General features: G+C 41.5%; 2 protein-coding genes across 8 annotated transcripts; both read left to right on the plus strand.

Moving 5' to 3' along the window:
* Positions 1-375: 375 nt before the first annotated feature.
* bdnf (brain derived neurotrophic factor) lies at positions 376-15,487 on the plus strand. 7 transcript variants are annotated; one of them, XM_006780268.1, is made up of 3 exons: positions 376-518; positions 2,062-2,180; positions 14,028-15,487. In XM_006780268.1, exon 3 carries the CDS (start codon positions 14,049-14,051, stop codon positions 14,856-14,858), a length of 810 nt encoding a protein of 269 aa, XP_006780331.1. In that variant the 5' UTR covers positions 376-518; positions 2,062-2,180; positions 14,028-14,048; the 3' UTR covers positions 14,859-15,487. The 7 variants fall into 7 exon arrangements, with proteins under 7 accessions (XP_006780331.1, XP_006780332.1, XP_006780326.1 ...); XM_006780269.1 differs by lacking the exon at positions 2,062-2,180; XM_006780263.1 differs by lacking the exons at positions 376-518; positions 2,062-2,180 and adding an exon at positions 912-1,317.
* A 2,078-nt stretch (positions 15,488-17,565) lies between these two features.
* lin7c (lin-7 homolog C (C. elegans)) lies at positions 17,566-21,934 on the plus strand. The gene is made up of 5 exons (XM_006780271.2): positions 17,566-17,771; positions 18,636-18,754; positions 19,660-19,731; positions 19,881-20,090; positions 21,311-21,934. The coding sequence occupies exons 1-5, from the start codon at positions 17,735-17,737 to the stop codon at positions 21,476-21,478; spliced, it is 606 nt and encodes a 201-aa protein (XP_006780334.1). The 5' UTR covers positions 17,566-17,734; the 3' UTR covers positions 21,479-21,934.
* Positions 21,935-26,146: the final 4,212 nt, after the last annotated feature.

Here is a 26,146-nt window from a genome sequence, read left to right on the forward strand (position 1 = left end):
CCAAAGATTTGTTAGATTGGTGCTATTGTCTCTTTTTTTTTTTTTTTCTTTTTTTTTTTTGAAGAAGCACGCCTACAGGTTCCAATAGCGCGCCACCCATGCAGCGTTATTTCCATAAGCTATGACCAAAAAAAAGACGAAAAAAAGATCATAGCACAGAATGACACTTTTCTTACACACGCACTCAAAAAGTTTGGGATGTTGGCAAAGAGTCAGGCATCACCTATTACTCATGTTACTTAGTACATTTGGGGCTTCACTTGCAAGTACGGCGCTTCGTCACTGCATAACAATCAGATGGCTGAGTGTTGGCAGTGTAACTGATGGAATTTTACTGAAAACAGATTTCGCCTTTGAACTTCCAGATATTCCTGATCGAAAAGTATCATCCGTGACTCCCCGCACTGTGGTCGCTTCTCTCGGTGTAATAACGCTTCCGGAGGACGTGGATTAACTTTTTTCACATTTATTTCTGTCCTGAAGGGGGGAAACGCAGCACTTCAGCAGAGTTTGACAGTGTGAGTATATATGTATATATATATATGTATATATATGTAAATATATATATATATGAGAGAGACGGAGTGTGGTCCAACAGAAAAGGGGGAAAAAGAAGGAAAGGGAGGAAGAAAAGGGCGGAGGGGGGTTTCGTTTTGAGCAGCAACAAGTTCCTCTAGAACTTGACAAGCAGACACAGGGGCGCTGTAAATGTCTATTTGTTTTGTGAGGGGGGTGAAAGAAAGAAAGACAAAAAGCCCGCTGCGCATTGCCCGTAAGAACAATCTAAATGACCAGTTGTGCGTATGCGTAATAGGCCCATGGCCCTTCGCCAAAGAGGGAGTTAACAGTCTATTACACAAACACGTGAATCGAGAAATGTCTCAGAAGTTTTATGCCTCTTTCGTTGTTCCTCGATGCGGATTTAAAGATTTGAGGCGGTGAACGAGGCGATCAGTCAGGAGCGAGTGCCCCCCATAAACTTGTATTGCCGTCGCTTATTTCAATCACGTAAGACCCCCTAATGGCGTTGTCCTGGCGAGGGTGTTACGTATATCTGTACAAGCTTTTCTGACAAGACAGCCTTGTTGATATTTGTCTTTACTGTAGAGCCACCAAGGTGTTGCCTAACAGAGTTTAAGCACGCCGATATTGCAAAGGGTTATTAGATTCATAAGTCAGCGAAGTGGTGGGCGATCTACTGAGCACAGCAGAAGTTCTCATATGATGACTTCAAACAAGACACATTACCTACCAGCATCTGTTGGAGTGAGTGGATATTAAGACACTTCTATCTCCAGGACAGCGTAGGGGAAAATGGTAAGTAGCAATGGAAACACACAGCATATAAGGGATGATTACCAGCAAATAGTCGTGCTTGCTCTTTAGTCTGGCAACGCATTGCTGGAAGGGTTGGACTCTACTTGAGAAACTCAGTATCGAGACCCATGTCTGATGAGGCTGATGTTGACAAAGCCTGTGTGAGAAAGGATTGTGTGGCATTTCTCTGCTCAGGATATGCCGGTACAGTGAGAGGGGTAAGGAAATATTACATTGTGTCTGCGCGCTGTGTGTGGATGTGATGTGGGCTGTACAGGCTGCCTTGGAGGGCTGAGTGCTGGCAGAGAAGGGTTTATATTTTATGCATGCATTTATGTTGCCTTTTGCGAGCGGTGGCCATGCTTGTTTAAATAACATAAGCAACATGTGCCACTTGGCTGTCACACTTGTCATAAGCATGACATTAAGAACAATGGGGCACAGTATCAGCGCTGCCGGTTACAATTTGGCGTAAGAGTGTAGCCTTTCTGTGGCGAGCGAACTGAGCCGGCGTTTGTGGTGTATAGGTGCTGTTTATCTGGGAGGAAATGTCCGACCAAAATGTAATCAAATATTAAGAGGACTGGTTTGGCAAGGGGTGGGAAAATACACGTGACAAGACGCGAGGAAGCAAGCTGAGTAGGGGGGTGAAAAAAGAGCTGTTTAAAGTGGGCACTCAAAAAAAAAAGTATATAGCTATTTTCTTGGCCCCTCATAGTTACCCTGGCTGTGTTATGCTTTCAGCACGTTGGACAGAGGCACCGGAGTCGTGCATGGACTAAAACGCCGAGTGGACGCCAACTCTCTTTCTCTCTTTTCCCAGCCCCCCTTTGCCAAACCTGGGATTGTTTTTTCAACTTTTGGTAAGCTTATTCTGAAGGAGCCTGTGGTCTGTAAACGGAAAATAAACCGGATTCTAAAAAGAAAGAGAGGGAGAGAGCAAGAGAGAGAGAGAAAACATTTTAAAAAAAGGGGGTAAAAGAAAAGCGCTTGCCATTAAAAGAGCTCGTGCTTCAGATGTGTTTTTTTTTCTTTTTTTCCCCTTTTTTTTGTAGAGCACTGTGAAAGTTGAAATGTTAGGGCGTCTGGTCTTTTGCACATCACATTCTCGGTACCTATAAGCCCCCCCACACTGCGTTAAACTTTGGGACATGCAAGTCTTGGTCGCGGAGATCTAACCACGCACATAGTGGTTGTCAGCCCTTATAAAGGTAAGAGCACAATCCATTGTTTTTTGTGTGAATCCTTTCTTCCTGTCGGCTTTTTTCACGAGGCTTCGGCTGGCTTTTTTTCCGAAATGAACTTAAAACTACAGCATGCAGCCCTTCGTCTTTTGCAGTGTGTTCATTGTGGACATGAATGACCGAAATAACTCCGAAATGAAGCACGATCCAGGTGACCAAGACCCCGCGGAGCATATCTTTCTTTCTTTCTTTCTTTCTTTCTTAAAAAACAATCCTGAACTTATTGTTATTTTTAAGCTTTTTTTCTTCTTTAAATAAAATATAGGTGCGTGCACGTTCATGCGGGGAGCTTTGTGAAGCGTTTTTTGGAGTTTCCGAACACTGCTGCAACACAATTTGCGTAATCGTTGCGTTGTGCCTAATCATGCTCCCAATATGGGACTTAAGACGCTGCAGTGATACTTTCAGCACGAACTGGAATACTGATGCTCTTGCACATCATAAAATATCTACCTATCTTTCTATCTGTGCTTATTTTTCTTGTTTGGTCTGCTGCATTCATGTTTTGTCTTGATGTCAAACCCTCCGGATTTTGTTATCGACCAAAAATAGCCCTACTCCCCCCCCCCCCGCTCCCGCGCCAGCACCCCCCCCCCTTTTCCCTCCATAGCCCCCCCTCCCGTCATCGCCATCAAATCACTTGTGTTTTTACTACGACCGCTCCACGGTTTCATTCATAAGGTGCTTTTCACTTCACCTGCTACCCTACCCCCCCTCCTCCTCCCCTCCTCCTCCTCTTTGTCCGTACACGGCTCTGTGTCGACCTGTCAGACTGCATGCTACGAATGGATAAAAATATTAGTGATAATAAAAGATAAATAAAGCCTTAAATTTAAGAAAAAAAAGCGAAGGGTAGAATAAATAATTCCTCGCCCCTTTTAGACTCGTGTGATTTGCTGCCAAAGCGAAGCTCATTTACTGTGTACAAATTGTTCGCTTTATTCTTGTGTGAAATTACAATAAAGATGGGCGTGGTCAAAGTCCATCCTCTGACAGATGTTATGGCTGAACGTTATGGTGAGAGATAAGATGGCTTGAGAGGAAATTGTTCGGGAAGCATCGCTTCTTTCTTTCGTTCTTTCTTCCTCGCTTGCTTTCTTTTCTTCCTCTTCGTCTTTTTGTGTAATTTAAAATTAAAGCAATCAGCATCACTCATCTCGCCTATTTGATTTAGATGATCATCACCCAAAACTGCCCTGAGATTTTATTTCTGTGCCCTCCCGAAGGACTTGTAGCCTTAAAAATTCGTCTCGCACCAATGCAGAAGCAGTGGATATTGTCTACCCCCCCCCCCCCCCCCCAACCCACCGGCTCTCTCACTCACCCCCCCCTTTGGTCAAAGATTTAAGATTTCTGATCCAAGTCGAAGCAATTGCATGGCAAAACAACAGCATGGGAAGAGAAAAGCCCCAACGCCCACTGGCAGTCCTGTTTTAATCAAGACTCCTCGTGCAGGGGGCTGCGATTTCAAATAAATACTTCCAATATGAAAGTATCCAGTAAATCCCTAATTACATTTGAATTATGGGACACCCCCCTCCTTTTTTTTCTCCTTCTTCTTCTGCTGGCGTTTTCCGTAATTTTAACCCAGCAATGTAATGCGCCCAGATCGGTTTCCGCATATTATGACCTATTATTCCTCATTTTATGAGACGCTGACACCCAAATAGATCACATTACTTATTAGGCTAACCCGACATTCATAAAAATGCTCCTTTAATAAAGGCAGCGACGCGACTTTAATAGCCACATTCCAGGCATCAGTGCCACAAAACCCGCTGATTGCACAAATTACGACCAATCATTAATTTGCCGAACGAAACGAAAGTAAGGGTTCATTGGATGACAGATCGGGGGAATTGTGACAGTTTAAAGAAATTTTTGGCCTTATGTTTTTTTTTTAATTCACAGATGCTATCATTGTCTCACCTTTTTTCTCTTCTTTTCTACTGCACCATCTTTTTTCCCCTCCGACTGCACTGTTTATAAACGTAAGCATTTTTTTCTATTTCTATTTTCTGGCCGTGGCTTTATTTTTATTTTCTAATTTATTTATGTTTTGTTTTTTTTTTCCATCGAGACGTGGGATTAGATGGTGTGGGCGTGGGCGTGTTGGGTGGAGGAGGAGGGATGAGCGGAGGCGGGTTAGGAGGGGTCTGTGGGGTGGCACGACACACTTTGTATGTATGAAGGTTTTTTTATAGCACTTTTCTGCAATGTACGTCAGCGGATCAGTCCATAAATGGGGCTGCGCGTGTTTGTGTGCGGGCGTGCGCCTGCGTGCGCTCGCGCCTGTGTGCGTGCGTCTCCGCGTGTGTTATCTTTACCGAGAATCTCCCCTCTCTCTCTGCACTCGCAGCTCTGCAGAGTTGGGGTGGGCGTCAAAAACAAACCTGATGGTAGGTTTCTTTGCAAAAAAAAATAATAATAATAAAAAATCCGATGAAATTCTTTCGGATGGGCCTTTTTTAAATTAAACGGGGGAAAAAGAAAAAGAAACGCCCTGGGTGGAAATAAAGATAGCAATATATTAACGTGTTAGATTGTCTCGTGCAGCTACTATTTTTTTCTCCATCATGTAATTGTTGGTCTTTGTGTGTCGGGTTTTTTCTTTTTCTTTTCTTTCTTTCTTTTTTTACCCCGACGCCATTAATTCTGCACTTTGTGGAAAAATCCGGATTTAAATGCCATTTTCCCTATATAGACATGGGCGACGTTTGTCCCCCAGTAAAACGGATTTCGGATTTTTTTCCACCCCCCGCTTTCATTCATGAAATGCAATCGCTTGATGTCTGATATAAATTATAAATAGGCTATTGATTATTATTTTTCTTTTATTGGGGGCGGGGGTGTATAGATCTCGGAAATCTGGGCTCCGCAGAGAGGCGGACGTCACGATATATTTAGATTGAAAATTAATCATCTTAATCATTATGAAAATGTAGGCTACATCGGCCGCCGCCACCGTCGCTGTCCCCGCTGCTGCTCCTGCTTTAGTCACCACATCATCATCATCTTCATCACTGGCACCTTCATCCAATTAAGAGGCTTGTTTAAACAAGTTCTGGCAGGAGGCGAAGCCTTGAACCTTTATTCCGAACATTTAATTACCAGTTATTCGTCATTCAGCGGCGTGACTGTGGTTTCGCAGCGATGAAGCCCACGATGAGTTATTAATACACAGTTGGAATATTCTTACTGTAAAGACATCTTATATGACGGACCACTGCGGGACAACAAGGATGCATGACACGGCGTGACAGGAAATGCTCGACGATTCCGGCAAACCATTCACGTGTGTCTCCCAGCAGTATGTGAACATGCAGCACATCAGTGATTTCAGACAGCTTCCAGAAGCCATCAAAACAGCTTTTTTTAATGCTGTTTCCTGAGTGCCAGTTAGACGGAAAGTGAGCCGGCTTTGGCCCGTAAGGTTGATTTAAAGTATCTAATTTCAGGCCTTTATTCTGAAAATTGCGTTTTTGCTTCCATATGGTGGCAGGAAATCGCTCTATAGCAAGTGAAGGCAGGGTTTTAATTTTGTGCATCCTCTCTTTCTTAGCATTTTTTTAAATTTTGCTTTCTTTTTTAAAATAGAAAATATTTTATTATAAGCAGTGAAGCAAACATTAGTGATGGGGGAGGGTGGTGTTGGGGGGGCAGAAGGTAAGAAAACAGACAGACAGAGGCTTCACAGGCTATGGAGTGACTTGCAGTCTGCCACTATAGAAATAATGTATCAGCTGAATGAGGGTGTGGGAAGGAGGAGTCTATAGGCCATATATGATGCTTAGAAACCCAGTCTGCTGTCTGCTTCATGATCACATTAAAGGTTATTGTCATCACAGGAGGGATGACATTAACTCCTCACACCAGCATCTGATTATTTCTTTTTCAAAAAAGGCCCTGCACTGACTTTATCAATTTAGAGTTTTCACTCAGCTCACTCCTCGTCTCCTTTGACGTCACACAACCTCCATCCAAAGAAATGTTTTCTCAGTTGCCTCCTTGAGGAGCAATGCAATTTCCCTTTGATCAAAATACCCTCATCGCCTCGCTTTATCCCCGGTGAAAATGACATTTCGAAAAAGTCATTTCGCCTGTGTTACATGGTCCCCTTCTCTCATGCAAGGAGGCATAATTCTACTTGTTAAGTGAAGCTTTCGGCAGTGTGGATCTGTCAGCATTCGTGTTGCATTTGGCGAGAGAAGCTTTGAAAGGTTATACAAGTGGGTCGTGTTGTCAGGTCTTGTGGTTGTTTCTTCTTCTTCTTCTTCCTGCAGCACAAACAGCAAAAAGGGTCGTGAGCTGGGAAGATGTAAGGAGAGAACTACCCAACTACTACTTCAAATTACATGTGTTCGCCTGTCATTCTGATGACTAAAGCATATGAAAAGTTGCCATACGACATCAAAAGACAGAAGATTTCATCTTCAGAGATCTCAAACCTCAACAAGATCCAATGATGGTTTAGTGGTTTTCAAATCGACCTCATGGGTGACTTGTATTAGGTCAACAATGTCATGCTTCAGTCTGGTCCTCAACTGGAGGAGTCAAAGGACTTCTAATACTCCCCACTACCCCTTATTTCCTTGCAGATATTAGGCATTGTGTGGATTTAATTCAGAAATCCAGCCTCAAACATGTGCAAGCCATACGACTTCTCTTGATAAACCACCTTCAGTTGTGCTGTATTTGCAGAAATGAGAGAGACCATGTTGTTGTTTTTTGCTCCTCTAATGAGATGCCAGGTGATTTATTTATGAATTACTTGTTTGGAACAGCCCCCTTGTGCAGTGTGCATTTTTTTTTATCCTCTTTGGAGTCATGTCGCTCAGTGATTGCTGATGCAACTCTTTGTCATCTAGAGTTTGCCCTCACCTCCTGTGAGCCTTTGGGGAGGGCTATATCTATCTTGGCATTTCCCTGGGTGTTGGAGGTGGGAGTGACTCATTAAGCAGGTGTGAGCATCCACTCCCATACAGCTACATGCCAAACATGAGCTCTCCAGTTCATAAGCTTGTGCAGGGAAGAATCATGACGGCAATATAGCCAACACATCACAATAAATCTTTGCACTGGACCGAGGCCAAGTCACAAGGATAATGAGCTTCTGTTTCTCCATTATGCTCGCTCTCGTATTCATCAGAGGTGGAATTTCCAAACGTTCATCACCCATTGAAAGGTTGTGCCTCGGCTGACATCTTCACTTGAATTCTGCCTCATTAAAGAAAGTGAACCAAGGGGAGAAACAATATCAAAATCAGCCTCGCGGTCCAAGATTTCCCTGTAAATATGATGTGGTTTGCTTAGGTTAACATTTTGGGAATAATAACCCATGAAAAGCTGGTTACTACACTGCAGAGCACCTTGCAGGGGAGCCATCCATCTGTTGTAGAGATGGCTCACTTTAAAAGCAAGGAGGAGAACTGCTTTTAATAAGTTCTCATCTTTACCTCCCTCCTGTGCCTGTTAGCATCCAACACTGCCATTTTACAGCAGCTAAATTATAAGATGATAATCCTATACTGGATTTGGGTTTATTCTGTGTATACAGCATCAGAATTACAACCAAAATCTAGTTTATATAAGAAAATGAGAGGGTTCTTCATGTGTTATATCAGGGATACTAACACAAGATGGATTAAATGATGTGAAAGGGGCACGCAAATGGCTCCTTCACACAAATACTTAAGCTTTCTTTGATATAACTTACCCAGTCTCGACACTATTTCGAGACCCGTAACAGAAAATGCTTATTTTTAATTTTCCCGATGTCTAATTTTACACAAATAGGCCATCTGTAAATGGCACGCAGTGTATCACGACTTGGTGGAGACGCGCTGTTACGCAAAACCTTCTAAAAAAATGCCACCTCTTTTAGGCTGAGTACAAAAAAAAAAAAAAAAATACGGAAGAAGGAGGCTTCCTTTGCAGGCTACGGCATATGCAGATAAACAATAATAATACATAATGCACTCTGAACGCGCATTAATAGTTCCGCCTCGGGGCTTTTTAAACAGGAGTTTGGATGCGACCAGGCAGTCAGCCAGCGGCAGGTCACATGTTGCAGCGTCATTCTGTAGTAAAGTTACTGTAGTTGCAAAGAGGCTCCTCATTTCAGCTCCAGAGGTCTCTCATCTCCGTGGTGGTGCTGCGGCGGCGGCGTCTCGGCATGCGACAACTTCAGTTTCAGGCGATCTCCAAAGGAGCCGTGCAGCCATGGGAGTGCATTACCTCAGCCATGCAATTTCCACTATCAATAATTTAATCTATTTGCTCCAAAGCTGAAGAGATATCCTGAAGCTTGTCGGGAGAGAGGAGTGTTTTTTTGGGGGGGGGAAGGGGGGTCAGAAATACCGCTTAAGTAAATTACTCGGGGAGTTGTCCAAAACATCCCAGATGACACTACCGTCCTGTTGAATGGTCTGTTTTACGACTGGGCACTAAAAGGTATGTGTCTGCTTCTTTCTGATAACTTGTTTTTAGCACTTTCGCCGTGTTTGATGCTGCTAGTGGTAAAGACAGCTGGTGTGTGTGTGTGTGTGTGTGTGTGTGTGTGTGGTGTTTGGGGGGTGGACTGGGTAGGGCGGGGGGGGGGGGGGGGGGGTCTAAAAGTAGCTCGATCAAGCCCGGTTATCCTGCGAACAGACAGCGCAGCAGCCCGAGAGGGGATATGTGTAACCTTATCCTCGTGTTCATTAATAAAAAACGGAGTTATTATGTTGATTGGGTTTCCAGTGGGGAGCACGAGCTCAGCAGATGTAATCTCGAGAAGAAGAAGAAGGAGAAGAAGGAGAAGGGGGGAAAAAGTCTGTGGTTACATTATTGGAGCAGCCAGTGGTACATATAGGTAGGCATTTCTCCATAGCTAGCAAAGTGGAAACCGTCCAGTGTGCATCTGTGTGGGTGTTTTTTAAGGAAACTTTACGCACATAAATTGCTCAATAAACTCTCTCCTCCGGCTGTTTGTCTGCATTTGTTCGTCCAAGCTTGGACCCTCCTCCTTCTCCACCTCCTCCTCTGTGAGAAAAGAGACAGAAACACTCCAGACAGTTTTTGTTGTATTGTTGTTTTGTTGGAGGGAAAAAACTTTGATGAACTCATTAAGACTTTATAGGAAACCCGAGACCTAAACGCCTAGCTCGGTCGGCCAACACACACTGTTGGGTTTTTTTTGGAGGTGTGTGCTCGTGTTGAAAAAACCCAAAACCTCACAATAATTATGGATTCAAACAAAGTGGGAGGAAACTGGCTCATTTGCGGTGTGAAAATATGTGGTTCAAGAAGTAATCTCAGATTAATAGATGGTTTAATGACGAATTTTTTTGATGAACCATTCTTTCCGAAGATAAAAGCAAATTGGGCTTGTAACTAAACAACATCCAACTTAACTTTATAGATGTCTTGTATGACTATGCCCTGGAAAAGACAATGACTGTCCTATCTATCTATCTATCTATCTATCTATCTATCTATCTATCTATCTATCTATCTATCTATCTATCTATCTATCTATCTATCTATCTATCTATCTCATGGGGAGGAAGGAAAAACAGAGGAGAGAAAGGTGGAGAAAGGGTGGAAGAAAACGAGCTCAGACTATTTGACGGTCTCATATGCCATCTAGTGTACAAAGCTGTGCACAGCAGCGCTGTCAGTGTGCAGCCGCAGGTCTGTTGGTCATTCATGGGTTAAAATGAGGATTTCTTCGCTAAGCTTACAAGAACCTAAGCACATCAGTAAGGATTTTACCATGCTGTATGTTGCTGTTGTATCCTCTAAAGTGCCCACTGCAGCACGCAGTGTGGGAGGGAGTTAACAGCTCTTTTGGGTAGCATAAATCACTCAGCAGGTATTTGAATGCTGGGCTTTCTGTGGCAGTGGCTGGGGTTGGCCTGGTGGCCAGGTATAATCCTCAGTGATGCTCATGTATTAGTAAAATGTGCTCTGAAGCTGCATCAGATTGAAAACAGATCTCAGGAAGCAAGCTTCCACATGTGTCAGCCATTACTGCAGACAACACAATTAAGTCTAAATGCCTGTTTGTTTGTTTTTCTTTAAGTGCTGCATTGTAGTGCACAAGGGGTTCTAGGGTAGCCATTTTGATAATATTTGCTGTACTTTTTCTGCTCTCAAACTGAACATTTGGCTTTGTGTGTTATTCTTATTGAGCGTGATAAAACATGTTGCCAGGTAAACCGTATTCTTGAGGAATTTAACAAAGATGGGTGCCTACGAGGAAGCAGAGACAGAGGCGGAGAACAAATGTTGCCATGGGGTCGCACATTTCCATTCAAATGTGGTAACCACACTTCAGATCTCCTCTCTTGATGTGTTTTTTTTCCCCCATGCAGTGGTTTATAAGATATCACACCTGCCGTTAGTAAAGATAAAGTGTGCAGACATGTGCATGGAGGCTGGGATCGTTACTGTAGTGTGTAATAACACTAGCCACGCTAGTCCTTTCATGCTTTAGGGAAACTTTTCAGCGTCTGTCAGAGGAGGCATTTATCACTTTAATCCCCACCTGGCACAAAGAATAACTGCGAGGGTAAGTTACATATCCCTGCCATACAGCCGTGCTCTCAAAGCAGATGAACAGGTGGTCATCTGGAGCTAAACAGAAAACAGAGTCCGTACACTCACCTGCTGCTATTGTTCGGGGTGTTTCACGCTCTAGGCGTGCTGTCATGAATAAAGGCATGTTTGAGCAGCAGTTATTGTGGGCTTTATTTTCCCCCGTTCATGTTATTAGCTCAGTTCTCAGCATGTCATGTTTAGATGGCTGTGCATTCTTTAAACAGTCAGCTCAGAGGAAACTGCACCTTTCCCAAGCACAAGTTGCCACAACGCTGAGAACTAGAAGCTCCAACGGAGTGTGTGTGTGTGTGTGTGTGTGTGTGGGGGGGGGGGGGGGGGGGGGGGTCTTATTCTTCCATATGTAATCCATCCCTTGCTTTATTATTCATTGCTCATACTGTTAATGCTCAGGCCGCTTTTTTATTAACTGTGAAATCCGCATAAAATCTTCAGACACTGGATGTTGTCACATTTAGCCTCTCACAGATATAAGCCAGAGATCCTCCGCCGGTCCCACAGCAATTAAATGATTCATTGGCTTTATCGCATTTTAACAGGATGTTGATTGAGAGCATAAGCCATATTGATTGTACTGATGGAAACAGGAAATCAGCGAGATAGAAATAAAATCATCTGTTGTTCCCGGTGTGACGATACACGGGGGAATGGCTCTGCAATTGCACACTGTTGAGTGGCATTACCCCCAGCAACCTCTCCCCCCCTCTCCTCCACCCCACCCCTTCTCTCCATTCTCTCCCCTATGGAGACCTGGAAGAGACGTCATCTGTGGTTGTTATGCTGCGAAATGACGCTGGCACTCTCTCCACCCCCTGCTACTGCAATATTACCCCTGTGGTCTGTTACGGAAGATGCAGCACTCTTCGTCTGCACCATTTCCAGCATGAAGTTTGACGCCTAACAGTAATCAGCCCTCTGCCTTCATTTCCCTCATGTGGAAGTGGAACCATTTGAGCGCGATGCTGATAATAATATCAGCCTAAATGCATCCTACACATAAAGCTCGTGACTGGCCTCGATCCCGTAAAAACCTACACGATTCTCAGTGCTGGGAAGCCTCGCAGATATCATTTCAGATATCATTAACCACAACCTTCACAAAACCAAAGGGTTAATGAGCCATAAATGGAATTTTGTTAACAATATCCGAGTTGACAATTAGCTCTTTATTCTTGGCTTTGTCCCCATTGTAGTTGGTAAGAGGAAAAATACCCACCCCACCACCAGCACCACCATCACCACCTCACTGCAAAACACATACAAGCCAGCCCCTCCCCATGCCCTCCCTCTAACACGCACACTCACACACTCCGGAGGAGCACGTCACTGAGCTCAGGGAATGAGTGGCTCATTAAGAAGAAGGATGTGATATTCTGAATAGAGACTGTGAGACTCCCAGCACGTCTATTTTTAGACGAGATATCTCTATGGCAGTCACCGTGGTGTCGGTTAATTGCAGCCACAGCCCCAGATACCAATTAAGAATGAAACAAATGCTTTTAAGGTGGGGTTTCGCTCCTCCTTATACTGTAAAGGTCCTTGTGTCCATTCTGTAAGTGGAGGCTGGAGCAGGGGCTCGCTCTCGCTGTGTTTTCCTGTGTCAGGCTCGGACATGCAGAGTGCAGTCAAAGCCTCGGCTGGGCTATTTTTAAATTAGCCCCTGTGGAAAGCAAGATCTAGATTTTTTTTCTTTTTTTAAAAAATTATGGGTGTTTTTAGATCTATGTCCTTTGGATTCATTGATTTGCTGTGAATCTTAGAGCTTCTCAGAGGTAAGGGACGCACACATGCTCAGGTAATTTTACAATATATATGTACAGTGTTTCAGTTTGGTTTTGCGTATGTTTTGAGTTGTTCTCCAGAGCCTCAATAGCAGTGCTTTGCACGGCAGGATGTCAAATCATTCTGTCATTCAATTTCCTGTTAATTCATCCCGCAGTGCTCTCGCCTTCCACCTGCCGAAAACAAACAGTGTCCCTCAACAAACCCATAGTTCCCATTCATGACTAGAAGGTGTAGTACTGACCAGTTTTTTTTTGTTGTTTTCTCTTTTTAATAAAGTAATACTGGAGCATCAATGTTTGCCAGCGCTGACACAAACACACTGACTCTGTTAGGAAGTGCTGTCCACACCGGAGGTTCCCAAAGTGTTAATACCAATGATTTGTTTGTACGGTAACGTCACGGTCGCGTATTCGTAACGCGGGTTGGGGGGGGGCATAAATCCATCCACAAGAATTCAACAACTACAGGATGAAGTTTAAGAATGAAAATCCTCAATTTCCTTACCCAAAAGCAGGGGGCACCTGTGAGCTTTCAGTACAGCCAAAAAAAAGAAAGAAAGAAAGAAAAAGAGCCAATTATTCCAACAGAAAGCCATGATTGGCAGGTGTGGCCATTGTAAATATACATGGCACCGTGCCTTTTAACAGACCAGTCAAAAAGCTGTTAGGATGTTTCGACATCTATTTGTGTAATCTTATCTTTTGTAATAAGCAGCCGCTTTGATGCTCAGCACAGCTTTTGTGCATTGCTGCCAACAAATAGAGATCTAAGCCAGACCTCACATAGGAACAGAATGATTACAGTTTGCAAACAATTTGAAAACACCGATGACACAGTGCCAATATCAGTTTAATAAAAACATGTTGTGATTATTCCGAAGCTACTGGCTCCAGTTTTTTGGCTTGCAAACAAAGAGTGGAGGGTGGAAATAGGAGGAGAGGCTTACGTGGTGCATTATGGATCAAAAATAAGCTAACTTTGTTGAAGATGCTCTTTGACTGACCATCTTGTTCTCTCGCCCTCCCCCAACCCTCCTCTCTCCTCTTGTTTTCTTTCTGTGTCTCTCTCCCGTCCCTCCAGTTCCACCAGGTTAGAAGAGTGATGACCATCCTGTTCCTTACTATGGTTATTTCATACTTCAGTTGCATGAGAGCTGCGCCCCTGAGAGATGCCCCGGGCATGCGGGGCCATCGGACGGAAGGCTACTTGGGCGCTGCTGCAACGGCCGAAAGAGGCCACGGGACTCCCCAGAGTGGTGGAGGCCCAGGCCAACGTGGGGAACTGCCCTCGCTCACAGACACGTTTGAGCAAGTGATAGAGGAGTTGCTGGAGGTGGAGGGCGAGGCGGCGCAGCTGGGACAGGGGGCCGATAAGAGCCAGGGAGGTGGTGGCCCATCCTCTGTGGTCACCACGGAGGCCAAGGATGTCGATCTGTACAACTCACGGGTGATGATCAGCAACCAAGTGCCTTTGGAGCCGCCGTTGCTCTTTCTCCTGGAGGAATACAAAAACTATCTGGATGCCGCTAATATGTCCATGAGGGTGCGGCGACACTCCGATCCCTCACGACGTGGAGAGCTCAGTGTGTGTGACAGTATTAGCCAGTGGGTGACAGCTGTGGATAAAAAGACGGCAATAGACATGTCTGGGCAGCAAGTTACCGTCATGGAAAAGGTCCCTGTCCCCAATGGCCAACTGAAGCAATACTTTTATGAGACCAAATGCAACCCCATGGGGTACACAAAGGAGGGCTGCAGAGGAATAGACAAGCGGCATTATAATTCCCAATGCAGGACAACCCAGTCCTACGTGCGAGCGCTTACCATGGATAGCAAAAAGAAGATTGGCTGGCGGTTTATAAGGATAGACACTTCATGTGTATGCACATTGACCATTAAAAGAGGGAGATAGTGTATAAAATGTATAGATTTTATTGAAGAGTTTAAAAAAGAGAATAAAGAGAAAATATCTATTTGTATATATACATAACAGGGTAAATTATTCCGTCAAATGAAAATTTTATGGACTGCATGTAAAAAAAGATGAAGTTTATACAGTAAAAGTGATACTACAGTCTATTTATTGAACATATTCATGACCTTGTAAACAATTAAAAAAAATCTGATCAGTCATTTGCGCCCAGTTTAAATTACTATATCACATTCCTCAAGACATTGTGATTTGTTTACGTTGCCAAGAATTAGAAAAGGAAGGGAAAAAAATTAACAGGCAAGAAATGAGCGAGAGAGAGAGACAAAGAGGGAGACAGAAAGAGAGCGAGGACAGTTCCATCTTCAAAAGCTTGCATGCTGCTTCAATTGTAAATCGATAAATTCTCCACTTACAGAAAAAAAGGATATGATGCTGACCAAAAAAAATTATTAAAAAAAACATTCCGTTTACATATTCAGCAGAAAACAATTTCCTCTCAAGTAATTTATCTGTTTACTGTTCTAAACTTCTCAAGGTAATGTTGGAATTACATACTATGTCAAGGTGCTGTTGTCAAAGCTTTGCTGTTTATTTTTTTATCCCCACCAGAGGACAAGATATATATATAAAAAATTATATAAATATATATATATATATATATAAAATTTATTCATTGACATGTTTCTGGGTTAATATTATTCATTTTGTATGTTGTGAAGTTGTTTGCAATATTAAACTGAAATATTTGAAGAAATAAAAATGACTATAGGCAACTGAAAAACAAAATCAATGTCGATAAAGTTTCAACGGTGCATTTTTAGGCAGAGTAAACTTTATTATACGAACAGTCTGCAGGCAAGGAGGGAAGAGGCACATATGCACACATGCATGCGCACAAACCGCCACACGTCCGAAGCATGAAAGAGCAGAAATTCAAATCCTGAGCAACAAGAAGTGATGTTTTAAGAGAAGAAAACGAGTCCTTGCTTTGGGTCACTCAAAGATAACGAGTGTTAGAGTACAGAAAGCAGCTCCTGGTGTCATTCAGCTACTTCAGGAAGGAAAAGAAACTGGAGAAGGAGAGAGGAGGTGCCCCTAAACCGCTTCCTGCTCTCCACCAGCACATTTTTTCAAAACAAGTTTATGTGCTTTGGATCTTTAGTGTTCATACACAGGTGTTCAGAGCTTTTGCTCCAGCGGCACGTGTGATGTCGCACAATTACGAGACACTATTAACACAAGAAAAGCGCCTACACGTTCAAGTGCAGACTAGTACAAGTGGGTACACTGCCTGAGCTTGACAGTGATGGATTCAACCACCCATACATTTGTGTACATTAAAAATGTACACCCAGTGTTTTGTTATTAGTGTGCTGTAATCCCAGCTTTAACTCCTCCACAATAGGACAATCACCACTGATTTTTTCTGGCTCTAAAGTCACTGTGATCAGAAGGAGAAGCCGATCTCCATAACTGGTTTGGCACCTGGGTTAAAAGAATCAACTTTCTCCCTCAGGCAGCTAATAACTCATTGCAATGCATGCCTGCCAAGTCTGGATTCCATAGCTTAAGGTTTTAGTGGGAATACAATAAAATATGTTCAGCGTCTCATCTTCGTTACATGAAACATTTCCAGAACATACTGCAAAAAGATTAAAAACAACAACAAGAAAATGAATATACAAAATTTCTTCAAAACACCAGCGATCTCTTATAAATGAACACAATCACCTCATTTTACCACGCCTCCATCAGCCTGAAGGTAAGTGCGAAGACAGCCAGATCTGAAGACGTTGAAGGAAGGATGGGCCAGCTTCTTCACTGCCCTGCTTGGACCCTTCACAGAAGCCTGATGATGATGCTGTGAGTTAATATCATAAAAAAAAAAAAAAAGATACAGAGGCTTCTGCAACACAAACAGTGGGAAGATAAACAATATCATAAATGATCTGGTCTTCCAGAAAAATCCACCTGAATGTATAAATGGGAATGATTTAGTAAAATTCAAACACTATCCCGTCCTCAGCACATAGGACAATGAATCAGCCATTCAACATTTTAGATAAGATGATAAGGATGTGCTTTGTTTATCATGAGCATGAGCCTTAGGCTATTATTTTTTACAAAGATCAAAAAAGTAATCTGCCAATTATACATTTAATAAAAGAGTGCATAAAGGGCGGCAGGATGAAGCCCATGGTGTTTTTCGGTGTGACCATAAATCAGGCATATGAGTGAATCCTACAGTATAATGTGGTATTACTTTGCTGTTGCTGAGGAAATAAAAACAAGAAGAAAAAATATTTTAGGAAAACAATGGGTCTACTGTGTTAAGAAAAGAACAAAAGCTGTTGCTCACCAAGTCTTTCCGTGTGTCTGCTTTATGTCACGCCCACATTTGTGATGTCACGTTAGGTATTTTTCATCTCCTGTCAAAAGATTTGCGTTTCATCACCCACTGGGGTGTGGTCAGGAGTGAATCATGCTCGAAACTTTCAGGATACAGAGAAGCAGTGCAGCTGCAGTTTTGGTGGAATATTGGTAAATCTATGTGTCTTATGTATGTATGATATATCATAGTTTTACACGAGTAGTCGTCTAGTAAAAGGATAGGGTAACAAATACACACGCAATGACTTTAGAATGTGACTGAACATTCCGAGTTCACACTTTTACAAAGTTTCCCTGAATGCATCACGACACTGGCAGCTAGCCTAGCCGGCTAACTTGGCTAATCTGATTTATCGTCTCAGTTAAGCGCACATAACGCCAGCCAGGATTACCAAATTTAGTTTTCAGTATTTTTCCTTTTAGCTAACTATCTCCCTAACGCCAAACATCCTCTCATTTCAATAATGGCATCGCTTGGGGAGCCCGTGCGATTGGAAAGAGGTGAAGTTAATTAGCTAGCTAGCTTTAGCTTAAAAATATTTGTTGTGATATGCGGGCGACACAAACCTAGCCTAGCTAGCATTAGCTCATTAAAGCAGGCGGTTTATTTTTTGTCTGTGTACTCTGATTTATGGTGGGATAACAATAGAATAGACATCTTGCGGTTAATTCTTGTATGATTATGTATATATAGTCCCCCAGCTAAAGCAGCCACAGCTATTACGGCTACATTTTTGTACTTAGTACATTAGCCACCTAGCTAAAATTAATGACAACAGACAGTGATTAGTTAATCTGGCTGGTTTGTTCACTGTATCTTACCATAAAAGAAAGAATATTTTACAGTTACGCTGGCTGTATCATTATATTAATTTTTGCGACCTGTCTGTAAATAACATACGTTCTGGGTGTGTGTTGCTGAAATGTGCAGAGGAAGCCCAGATTTGTGCGATCGTTTAAACTTACGAGTTACACAAGTACACACGTAAAACTTCACGATTAGAAATATTTAATAAACTTACAAATGCTTATGAATTCATTGCTATTAAAGTAAGCTGTACATTCACAAAAACAAAATAAACAAGACAAAAACGTGATGCCTGGTGCCTCATCCCGTTAGGGGTGGTTGAATTTACTTCATGTTACTCTGAGAGTTGCTTTATTATTGCATTATAGCGATTTGTACTAATTGTAGTATGTTCTGGTGACCGTGGGAGTCAAGCTTGTCTGGAGCATATCTATAATCAGAACAAATGTAGTGCAAATAAATGTGTTCTGACACTGATGTGGGAAACTCTCACTGCCAATGTTAAAATCTACATTTGCAGGCCTCAGTAATGGTTATGTACATGTTCTTGTTGACAGATATCAACCGTGCTATTGAATTGCTTGATAAACTCCAGAGGACAGGGGAAGTGCCTCCCCAGAAGCTGCAGGCACTGCAGAGGGTCCTACAGAGTGAATTCTGTAATGCTGTCAGAGAAGTGAGTCTTTTTCGTCTTGTATCATTCACTTATCAAACGCTTAATTAAGAGACATTAGTACACAGTTTGGAGCTTAACCCTCTGCATCCCAATAGGATTCCCAATAGAATGCTCCAGAATTAAGAAAGAGAGTGGAAGTCTGGTTAAAAGTTAGTTTAAATTTAATGTCACTAATAGTTCTTTCCAGCTATATATGACCATTTAAGATTTGTACATTTATGTTTTCAACATCTCTTTATCATTACCTCTTTGTCCTCCTCTTCTTCATCTGGCACATCCACCCCTCCTCTCTGCTCCCTAACCTCCAACTCATTCTCGTTTTCCTCACCTCACGCCTTATCCCCTCAACTGAAATCGAGACTCTAACATAATAAAACATGCATAAACATACTTATTCGTTCCCGATAATATAACAATTGTGTACTGCCGCTTTGGGACAGCTGATAGCCAGATGGCTATAAGAACAACAGGTAGTGTTATACCAGATAACGTTAAGCTAGAGAGTCTGAAAAATCACATTTCCCTTTGATAAACATTTTCACATCATATAAGTCCCCTTTTACAAAGTTTTGCAGCCTCCTCGAAATTGATGTGATCGAATGCTGTAAATAGTGGACTGACAACTGACACTGTTTACAGATGTACGTCAGCCATAGTGTGAAATAAAATCCAAAATATTACAAAATACTTAAATTGCACAGCCATTTCTTTTTTCCCCTGATTTATTGTTAAGTATTGACTTAACTCAAATTTTTAAAGTATACTGTGTCCAAAAGTGTTTGTGACAGTGGTAGAAATATGCTGGCTGCCCACAGCTTTTATGGGTTATAGAAGGTTAACCCTTTGGTTTGGTTTGAATTCTTTGTGTTCGCCTGTTGAAATACTGTCCACTAATATCTCCTCAGGTCTATGAGCATGTGTATGAAACAGTGGACATCAACAGCAGCCCCGAGGTCAGGGCCAATGCCACAGCAAAGGTAGATAGTTGTCAGTTACTGTCTGAACACAAGATTTGGTCTTTTTGTAATCTTAATGTCAGACATTTAATTTCTTAAAATGGGTAATTTTGTGCTTTGACTGCAGTACATACAGACGAGATATCTAAACACCACTTTCCTATTTGTAGGCAACAGTGGCAGCTTTTGCAGCAAGTGAGGGACACTCACATCCACGAGTTGTGGAACTGCCCAAGACAGAAGAAGGGTTGGGTTTCAATATAATGGGCGGAAAGGAGCAAAACTCACCAATTTACATCTCACGGATCATCCCAGGAGGCATTGCTGACCGACATGGAGGCCTGAAAAGAGGGGACCAGCTTCTCTCAGTGAATGGAGTGGTGCGTGTGTAATTCACAGAATGGTTTACATTTTAGACTGAGCCTGAGCAAATTCTCTATTTCAGATTTTTTTTTTTTTTAAACAGACAGATATTAGAAATAATACATTCTTCAAAATAAACTAATGCACAGCTGGATTTTGTTTCAGGATTTAAATAAAAGGAACTGCAATCACTGTGCAAAAATCTGGGGACCCATCTACTTGTAAAATCGTTGTTTATTAACTTGTTACACCATAATTTATTAATGAGAACTTGTAAGGCAGGTCAACAGCTCTCCCGCTCGTCAAACTCTTCTAGTAGTGCCTTAAAATTAAGCTTATTAAAGCCTAATAAACAGGGGAGTGCTATAAGAAGATATCAGCTTGTAGCTTGGAGTTGTTGGCAACAGTTTGTCCATCATAGGGACTGACAGGATTCAATCAGTGGAATTTGCGTCAACAAAAAAACCCCAAAGAAAACCAAAAAAAAATCAATATCCCCTGTGCTCGCCTGTGCTTTTTTTATTTTCAGACTATCATCATCATGTTGGTTCATTGTTAGCCATAGAGTCTGACAATGATGGCCATTTACCAGCTAAACCTTCTTCAGTAATCTATATTACCAGTGAGCTGGCACGAAGCAGCGGTCAGAAAAAAACCTCAGAAACCCTGTGGAGTCTTTGGTGTCTTCTTGGCGCAATGGAAAAGCATTTCCTTATGTCAGTGACAGGAAGCTGTCAATTTTGTACGTTTAGAAATAATAATAATAATAATAATAATTGTAGTAATAGTACATTGATGTAAATAATGAAGGTGTCAGGTTCCTCTTGTAAAGCTCTGGAAATGTTAATGTGTTCAACATGTTTATTATGGCTTAAAGATGGACACAGTGAGTACTGATGGAACACTGAATGTAAACGTGCCATGCTATTGTCTGGAAGTGTAAATCTCAAAGATCAGCCAATAGCAATCATCCAGTTGACTTTGTTTATTGCTCAGCTTGTTCCCTCATTAAAATTTCCAAATTGCAGGCTGTTTTATGTGAACAGCTGCTAGAGCTTATGTTGGAACTACATTCACTCCAGTACATATAAAACTCTTGTTTACTCCAAAAGTGGCCACATACCTCGTTGCTCTTGTGTTTAATAATTGGACCCAGTAGGTTAATCTGTAGAGATCATGGACTTTTATGTGTTCCTGGTGAAATCTTAAACTCAATTTCTGCTTCTTTTGCCTTCAGAGTGTGGAAGGAGAGCACCATGAGAAAGCTGTGGAACTCCTCAAAGCAGCTCAGGGCACAGTGAAGCTGGTAGTAAGGTACACCCCCAAAGTCCTAGAGGAAATGGAGTCACGCTTTGAGAAAATGAGGTCGGCGAAGCGCCGGCAACAGAACAACTTTCCCAAGTAGGATTTTCCCATGTTGATGCCCAGCTCCCGTGTCTCTCCTTCTTTAGCCTTCTGGCCATCTGTTCTGATCCCTTTCTCATCTGCCTGCCCCTGAAAAAAGAACAAAAAAAGAACACACTCACTGTATATTGCGCTTCTGCCCTTTTCTTTAGCATTTTGATATTCACCATTGTGTATTGTACTAGACACTACAACTCTAGACGAACACTAGGAAGATCACGATTGTCAGTGTGTGTCACACCATGTGCATTATTTTTGAATTGACAATTTGAATGCAACTTCTGAGACAAACTATACAACTGCTTTGACTGAAAAGGTAGTGTTTTTCAGTGATTTATCAGAGCCACTACCAAGTGCCTCAGGGCAAACACATTTATCTTATGTACTGTTTTTTCGTTTCTCTTCTTTCTTTAACCATTTAAATTTCTGGAAATTAAACTATTGTGGCAGGAATTAATTCATGCTTTTCACCTGTTTTCTCAGAGATCGTAGCTTTAGAGGTGCTGACGACAGTCTAAATTAGTTAAAGTGATAAGTTGTTAGATTGGTGTTATGGCTACCCTACAAAAAGTAGCAAAAGTGCTGGATTATGCTCGAGCGTTCTCTCTAGGCTTACCCTGCAAGACTTTAACATCATGCCACGCTATAAAAAGCTCCAGTAAGTGATGTAATGGGGTCTCAGCAACTCGTGAACTAAATAGCTGACACCACAAAGACTCGCACATTTATCAAAAAAAATAAACCCTCAAAACTCTGGAGTCAGTATGACATGAGATGAAAGTCAGTTATTTTGTTTTGACATAAATGAGGAATGTACTGTGTCACATTTTTACTCTGCCAGTGACAGAACTTGATAAGAAGTCAGTTATCCAGTGACCATCAAAATAAGATAAAATTAGGCATTTGTAAAATTCAGCTAGTCAGATGCCTACAGTCTCTGTAAGGCCCTGGTCATGCAAGCCTAGAAACCAAGCTGTGACCCCCTGGCAACCACCGATCATTAGGGAAAAATGTGTTTTATCCAGCTGATTGGAGAGTGTTTGCTGGAGATTGCTGGCTATCTGTGAAATCGACTGCTACAGCCTCAGTCACAAAGGCTTAGAGGCTTGTTAGCAAATCCCTGGAAACCTCTGGTTGCCAGGGAAAATAAGTGTGCTCCCCAACCGGCTGGCGAGTAGTTGCTGCCAGCGACTACGTGAAATGATTAACAAAGAGGTTTGGTTGCTAGCTTATTGCTGTGTTTACTTACAGTTTGCATGGATAATACCAACTTACCTCCAAATACTCGCCAACTGTTCGCTGAGTGAAATTTCAAAAACTGTGACACAAACCAGAAGCTGATCCATTTGCGCCTTTTAAAACATGTTGACAGCAATAGTAAGACACAGCTTTTACTTTGAAGGTGAAAGTTCTCCAAACTTGCACTCCCTCAAGTTTCACTATTATTGAGTAATTGGCGAGTGTTTGAGATTTTTGGTGCAGCGCCGTCTTCGGAGCTCATTTCCCCCTGCTTGCAAGCAATCACCAACTAGTCAAGGAATACACGTTTCCCCCTAGCAACCAGAGGATGCCAAGGGGTTGCCAACCAGCCTCTAAGCCCATGTGACCAAAACTTCAGTCACATTAATGCAGCATGTGAGTTCTGATCACTTGTTCAATGAATGAAATGTTAGTACACATACTGTATATAACCTCTACAGTTTTTGGTGTATTATGCTGTAAATGTGCTGCAGCGACATATATCTATTTGTAATCTTTCATCAGTTTTTTTATTACATTTTGTAACTTAACATCTAGCAAGGGAGTCGTAAATCAAACATTCGCTTAACCTGACGTATTTTTTATTCACATATCGCATTCATGTTAAAGGACAAAAGACGATACAGGTGCTTGGGTAAGATCTATCGACAGCTACTTAAAAAAAAAAACATTTTTTGATGCTTGTAAAATGTTAATAAAATGTTAGTAAAGCCCATATTTCAATAATTTACAGCAATAATTTCAAACTTGGTCTTGCCTGCATGTCATTACCAATTTATTTTCCATTCATCTTTGCGCAAATACGTTTTTTCTTTTTTCTTTTTTAGGTGGGTTGGGCACAAATGTACTCATATATAATATACAAAATGCATATCATAAAAATGAGAAACACTTTATTACCAAATACTGCCAAACAATCAAGTTTGTTCTGATGTGAATTGTTAAGCAGGCAAATCACAAAACAGTCTTAATTGTCTACTGTATATTTTAATGTGTAGGCTGCCACAGTTACACTTATTCATGTTCCACATTTTATAGTTATGAAGTGGCTGCATGTTTAGCTACTGTGTTGATAGTCATCATAGGGAAATCTTCATTCAGCATCTCAGTCAAACAAGTCCACAAGTCTTGGTTTTCTCTTAAAAATAAAATGTATTGTTTCATTAAAAAATCAACTCACTAGATGTCTAATCATCCACCTTTTTTGGCAAAATGTCTACAGGACAGATTTAACTTCAAAGATTTATTCCTAGAGGTTTTTTGTTTGCAGGGTAGTTCTAATAATATGTGTACAGAATTATGGAAACCAGGCTTTTGCTGACTAAGCCATACTATTGTCCAGTCTCAGGATCAACACCTGGCATTATTGAGACAGGAAGGTAGTAACGTAAAGGTAGTGATTCATATTGGTGTAGATTAACCATCCGATGCCAAACTGTTCTTCAGAAGCGAACGGTTTTATCGAGAGGGAGTCTTATGAGCATGCCGCTGATTGGCGTGTGCGGATAGATGTATGTTGTCTGGTTCTTGTGACCGTGTCATCTGAAATGAGGTCACTTTGAGTTTCCGTTTGCCTGGTTAGCTGCTCCACAGCTGTTTGTATTTCCATCTGTTTATTTTTTATTACTTTATCCACCGTCCCCTGGTGTACTCTGATGTTCCCCAAGTTACTAACAAATCGTAAATGGGATGTTCAGAGGTCCATCAGTACTGTTTTTGGGAGGATAAAATCTAAAATCCGGCTTCTGAGCTTTTGGTAATCGATCCTTTAAGTGGGAAAAGACTCGTAAAAAGATTACTGTAGATTAAATCCATTGAAATGAATCTCTGGTTAAAAAGCAGTACCTTTTATTAGTTGAAAGTGGCGTGCTAGTGTTGATGATTTGAATGTCTCTGCACGTTTCCCTCACATCAACTTGCTCAGCTGTTGCTTTGATTAGCAGGTTTTTGTAAGTCAGTGAAAGGGGTCGTCGACTCTCATCTGATTGTATGGTACTTAAATAATGCTTTAAATATCACAAGAAATGACGACACATGACGAGTACAGGTAAATTTGGTGGGTGAATCCCCTGTAATCCATTTCTCTTTATGAAGACAGCTGAGTTGAAGGTCAAAGTCTCAAGTAAAATGCGCTGCAAATATGGAATGCACATCAATTATCTATGCAAGGTCTTTAAAAAAAAACCTTTATTGGTGCAAAATAGTTGTCATTTTCCTCCAGAATGTTATTAAACTTACAACAATAAGGCTGTGTAGACGAATGTCTAATGAAATATGACATTCAGCAGGATTTTGAGAAGAGTTGCATGTAGTTGGATGATCCTATGAGATGTTTACAAATTTTGGGAGGTTTTTTGTTTATTTTTTTGATGTAACATACTGATTACCATGAAGGAGTCAAAGAAGGCAATTGGCAAAACTTTGGGAGATGGCTCTCTATTAAACATTCATAAGCAGTAGTTAACAGGCTATAATGTAGTTGTAAACTAAAAGTTGTCATCAATGTGATGTATTCTCAAATTGTGACAGGCAATAGAATAAAAATATTTAAAAACATTAGAAATGTTCTTACGTGTCCTTACAACTACAGTATAGTGTGGTTTTGTTGGATACTTGTACACTGCTGTACACACTAAAATGCTAAATAGTGGGATTTAAATAAGCGTTCCTGAATACTTTCACGTAACAGTTTATTTAAACTACATTGATTATGCTTTTGTTTGGAGGCAGAACATTTAGCACAGCAGTCGGGGTGTACATAAAAGACTTAATATAATGTACAGTTTGTCCCTTGATTGTGTTTTAACTAACATTAGCTAGCTAGATTCACTTCTCACGCACATACAAACATGTATAGTAAATCAGGAAAAAAATGTAATGAGACTTGGTATTGATATTGCACACTCTCCACTGAATGTCACTGACTATAGTCTGATTTTAGTTACAAACCTTTGGTGAGGTAAACCTTCAACTTTCTACCCGTTTTCATTGTGTATTGGTCAATAGAGTATTTTTTTATAATGGTTTTCTTTTTTTGATATTTTTCTCAATTTTTATAAGTGATTTTCCTAAAAAAAAAAATCAGATACCAGGAATGATTGGTACTTCCATTTTGACTGTGTACCAGGGCCATATCAGCGCAGCGTCATTGAAAAGCGGGGCAGATGTGGGACAGATTAACTGTCACAGATCAGCTCCTCTTTTCTGAGCTCTGCACTGATCTCTCCTTTCTTTCTAGGACCAAGACCAAACTTAAAATGTTGATACTGTTTTAGTCAGTGCTTATTTATGATTGCCTGTAGATAGTGTTGTGTTATTTTGTGTTCTCTAGTCTGTTTATCTAATTTACTGTGTTACATTGATGTGGAATGTAAAATGTTGTGATGTAGAACATAATAGTTGGACAGGA

This window comes from Neolamprologus brichardi, chromosome 1 (genome assembly GCF_056152115.1).
Source record: "Neolamprologus brichardi isolate AB-2024 chromosome 1, ASM5615211v1, whole genome shotgun sequence".
Lineage (NCBI taxonomy): Eukaryota > Metazoa > Chordata > Actinopteri > Cichliformes > Cichlidae > Neolamprologus > Neolamprologus brichardi.

Excerpts from the sequence above, each read along its gene's own strand:
- bdnf (XM_087839544.1), top strand. The coding sequence starts at position 1,446 with ATGTCTGATGAGGCTGATGTTGACAAAGCCTGTGTGAGAAAGGATTGT. Across the intron at positions 1,536-14,027 it reads ATGCCGGTACAGTGAGAGGG|TTCCACCAGGTTAGAAGAGT; the intron begins GTAAGGAAATAT and ends CCGTCCCTCCAG.
- lin7c (XM_006780271.2), top strand. The coding sequence starts at position 17,735 with ATGGCATCGCTTGGGGAGCCCGTGCGATTGGAAAGAG. Across the intron at positions 17,772-18,635 it reads GCCCGTGCGATTGGAAAGAG|ATATCAACCGTGCTATTGAA; the intron begins GTGAAGTTAATT and ends TCTTGTTGACAG. Across the intron at positions 20,091-21,310 it reads TTCTCTCAGTGAATGGAGTG|AGTGTGGAAGGAGAGCACCA; the intron begins GTGCGTGTGTAA and ends TTTTGCCTTCAG.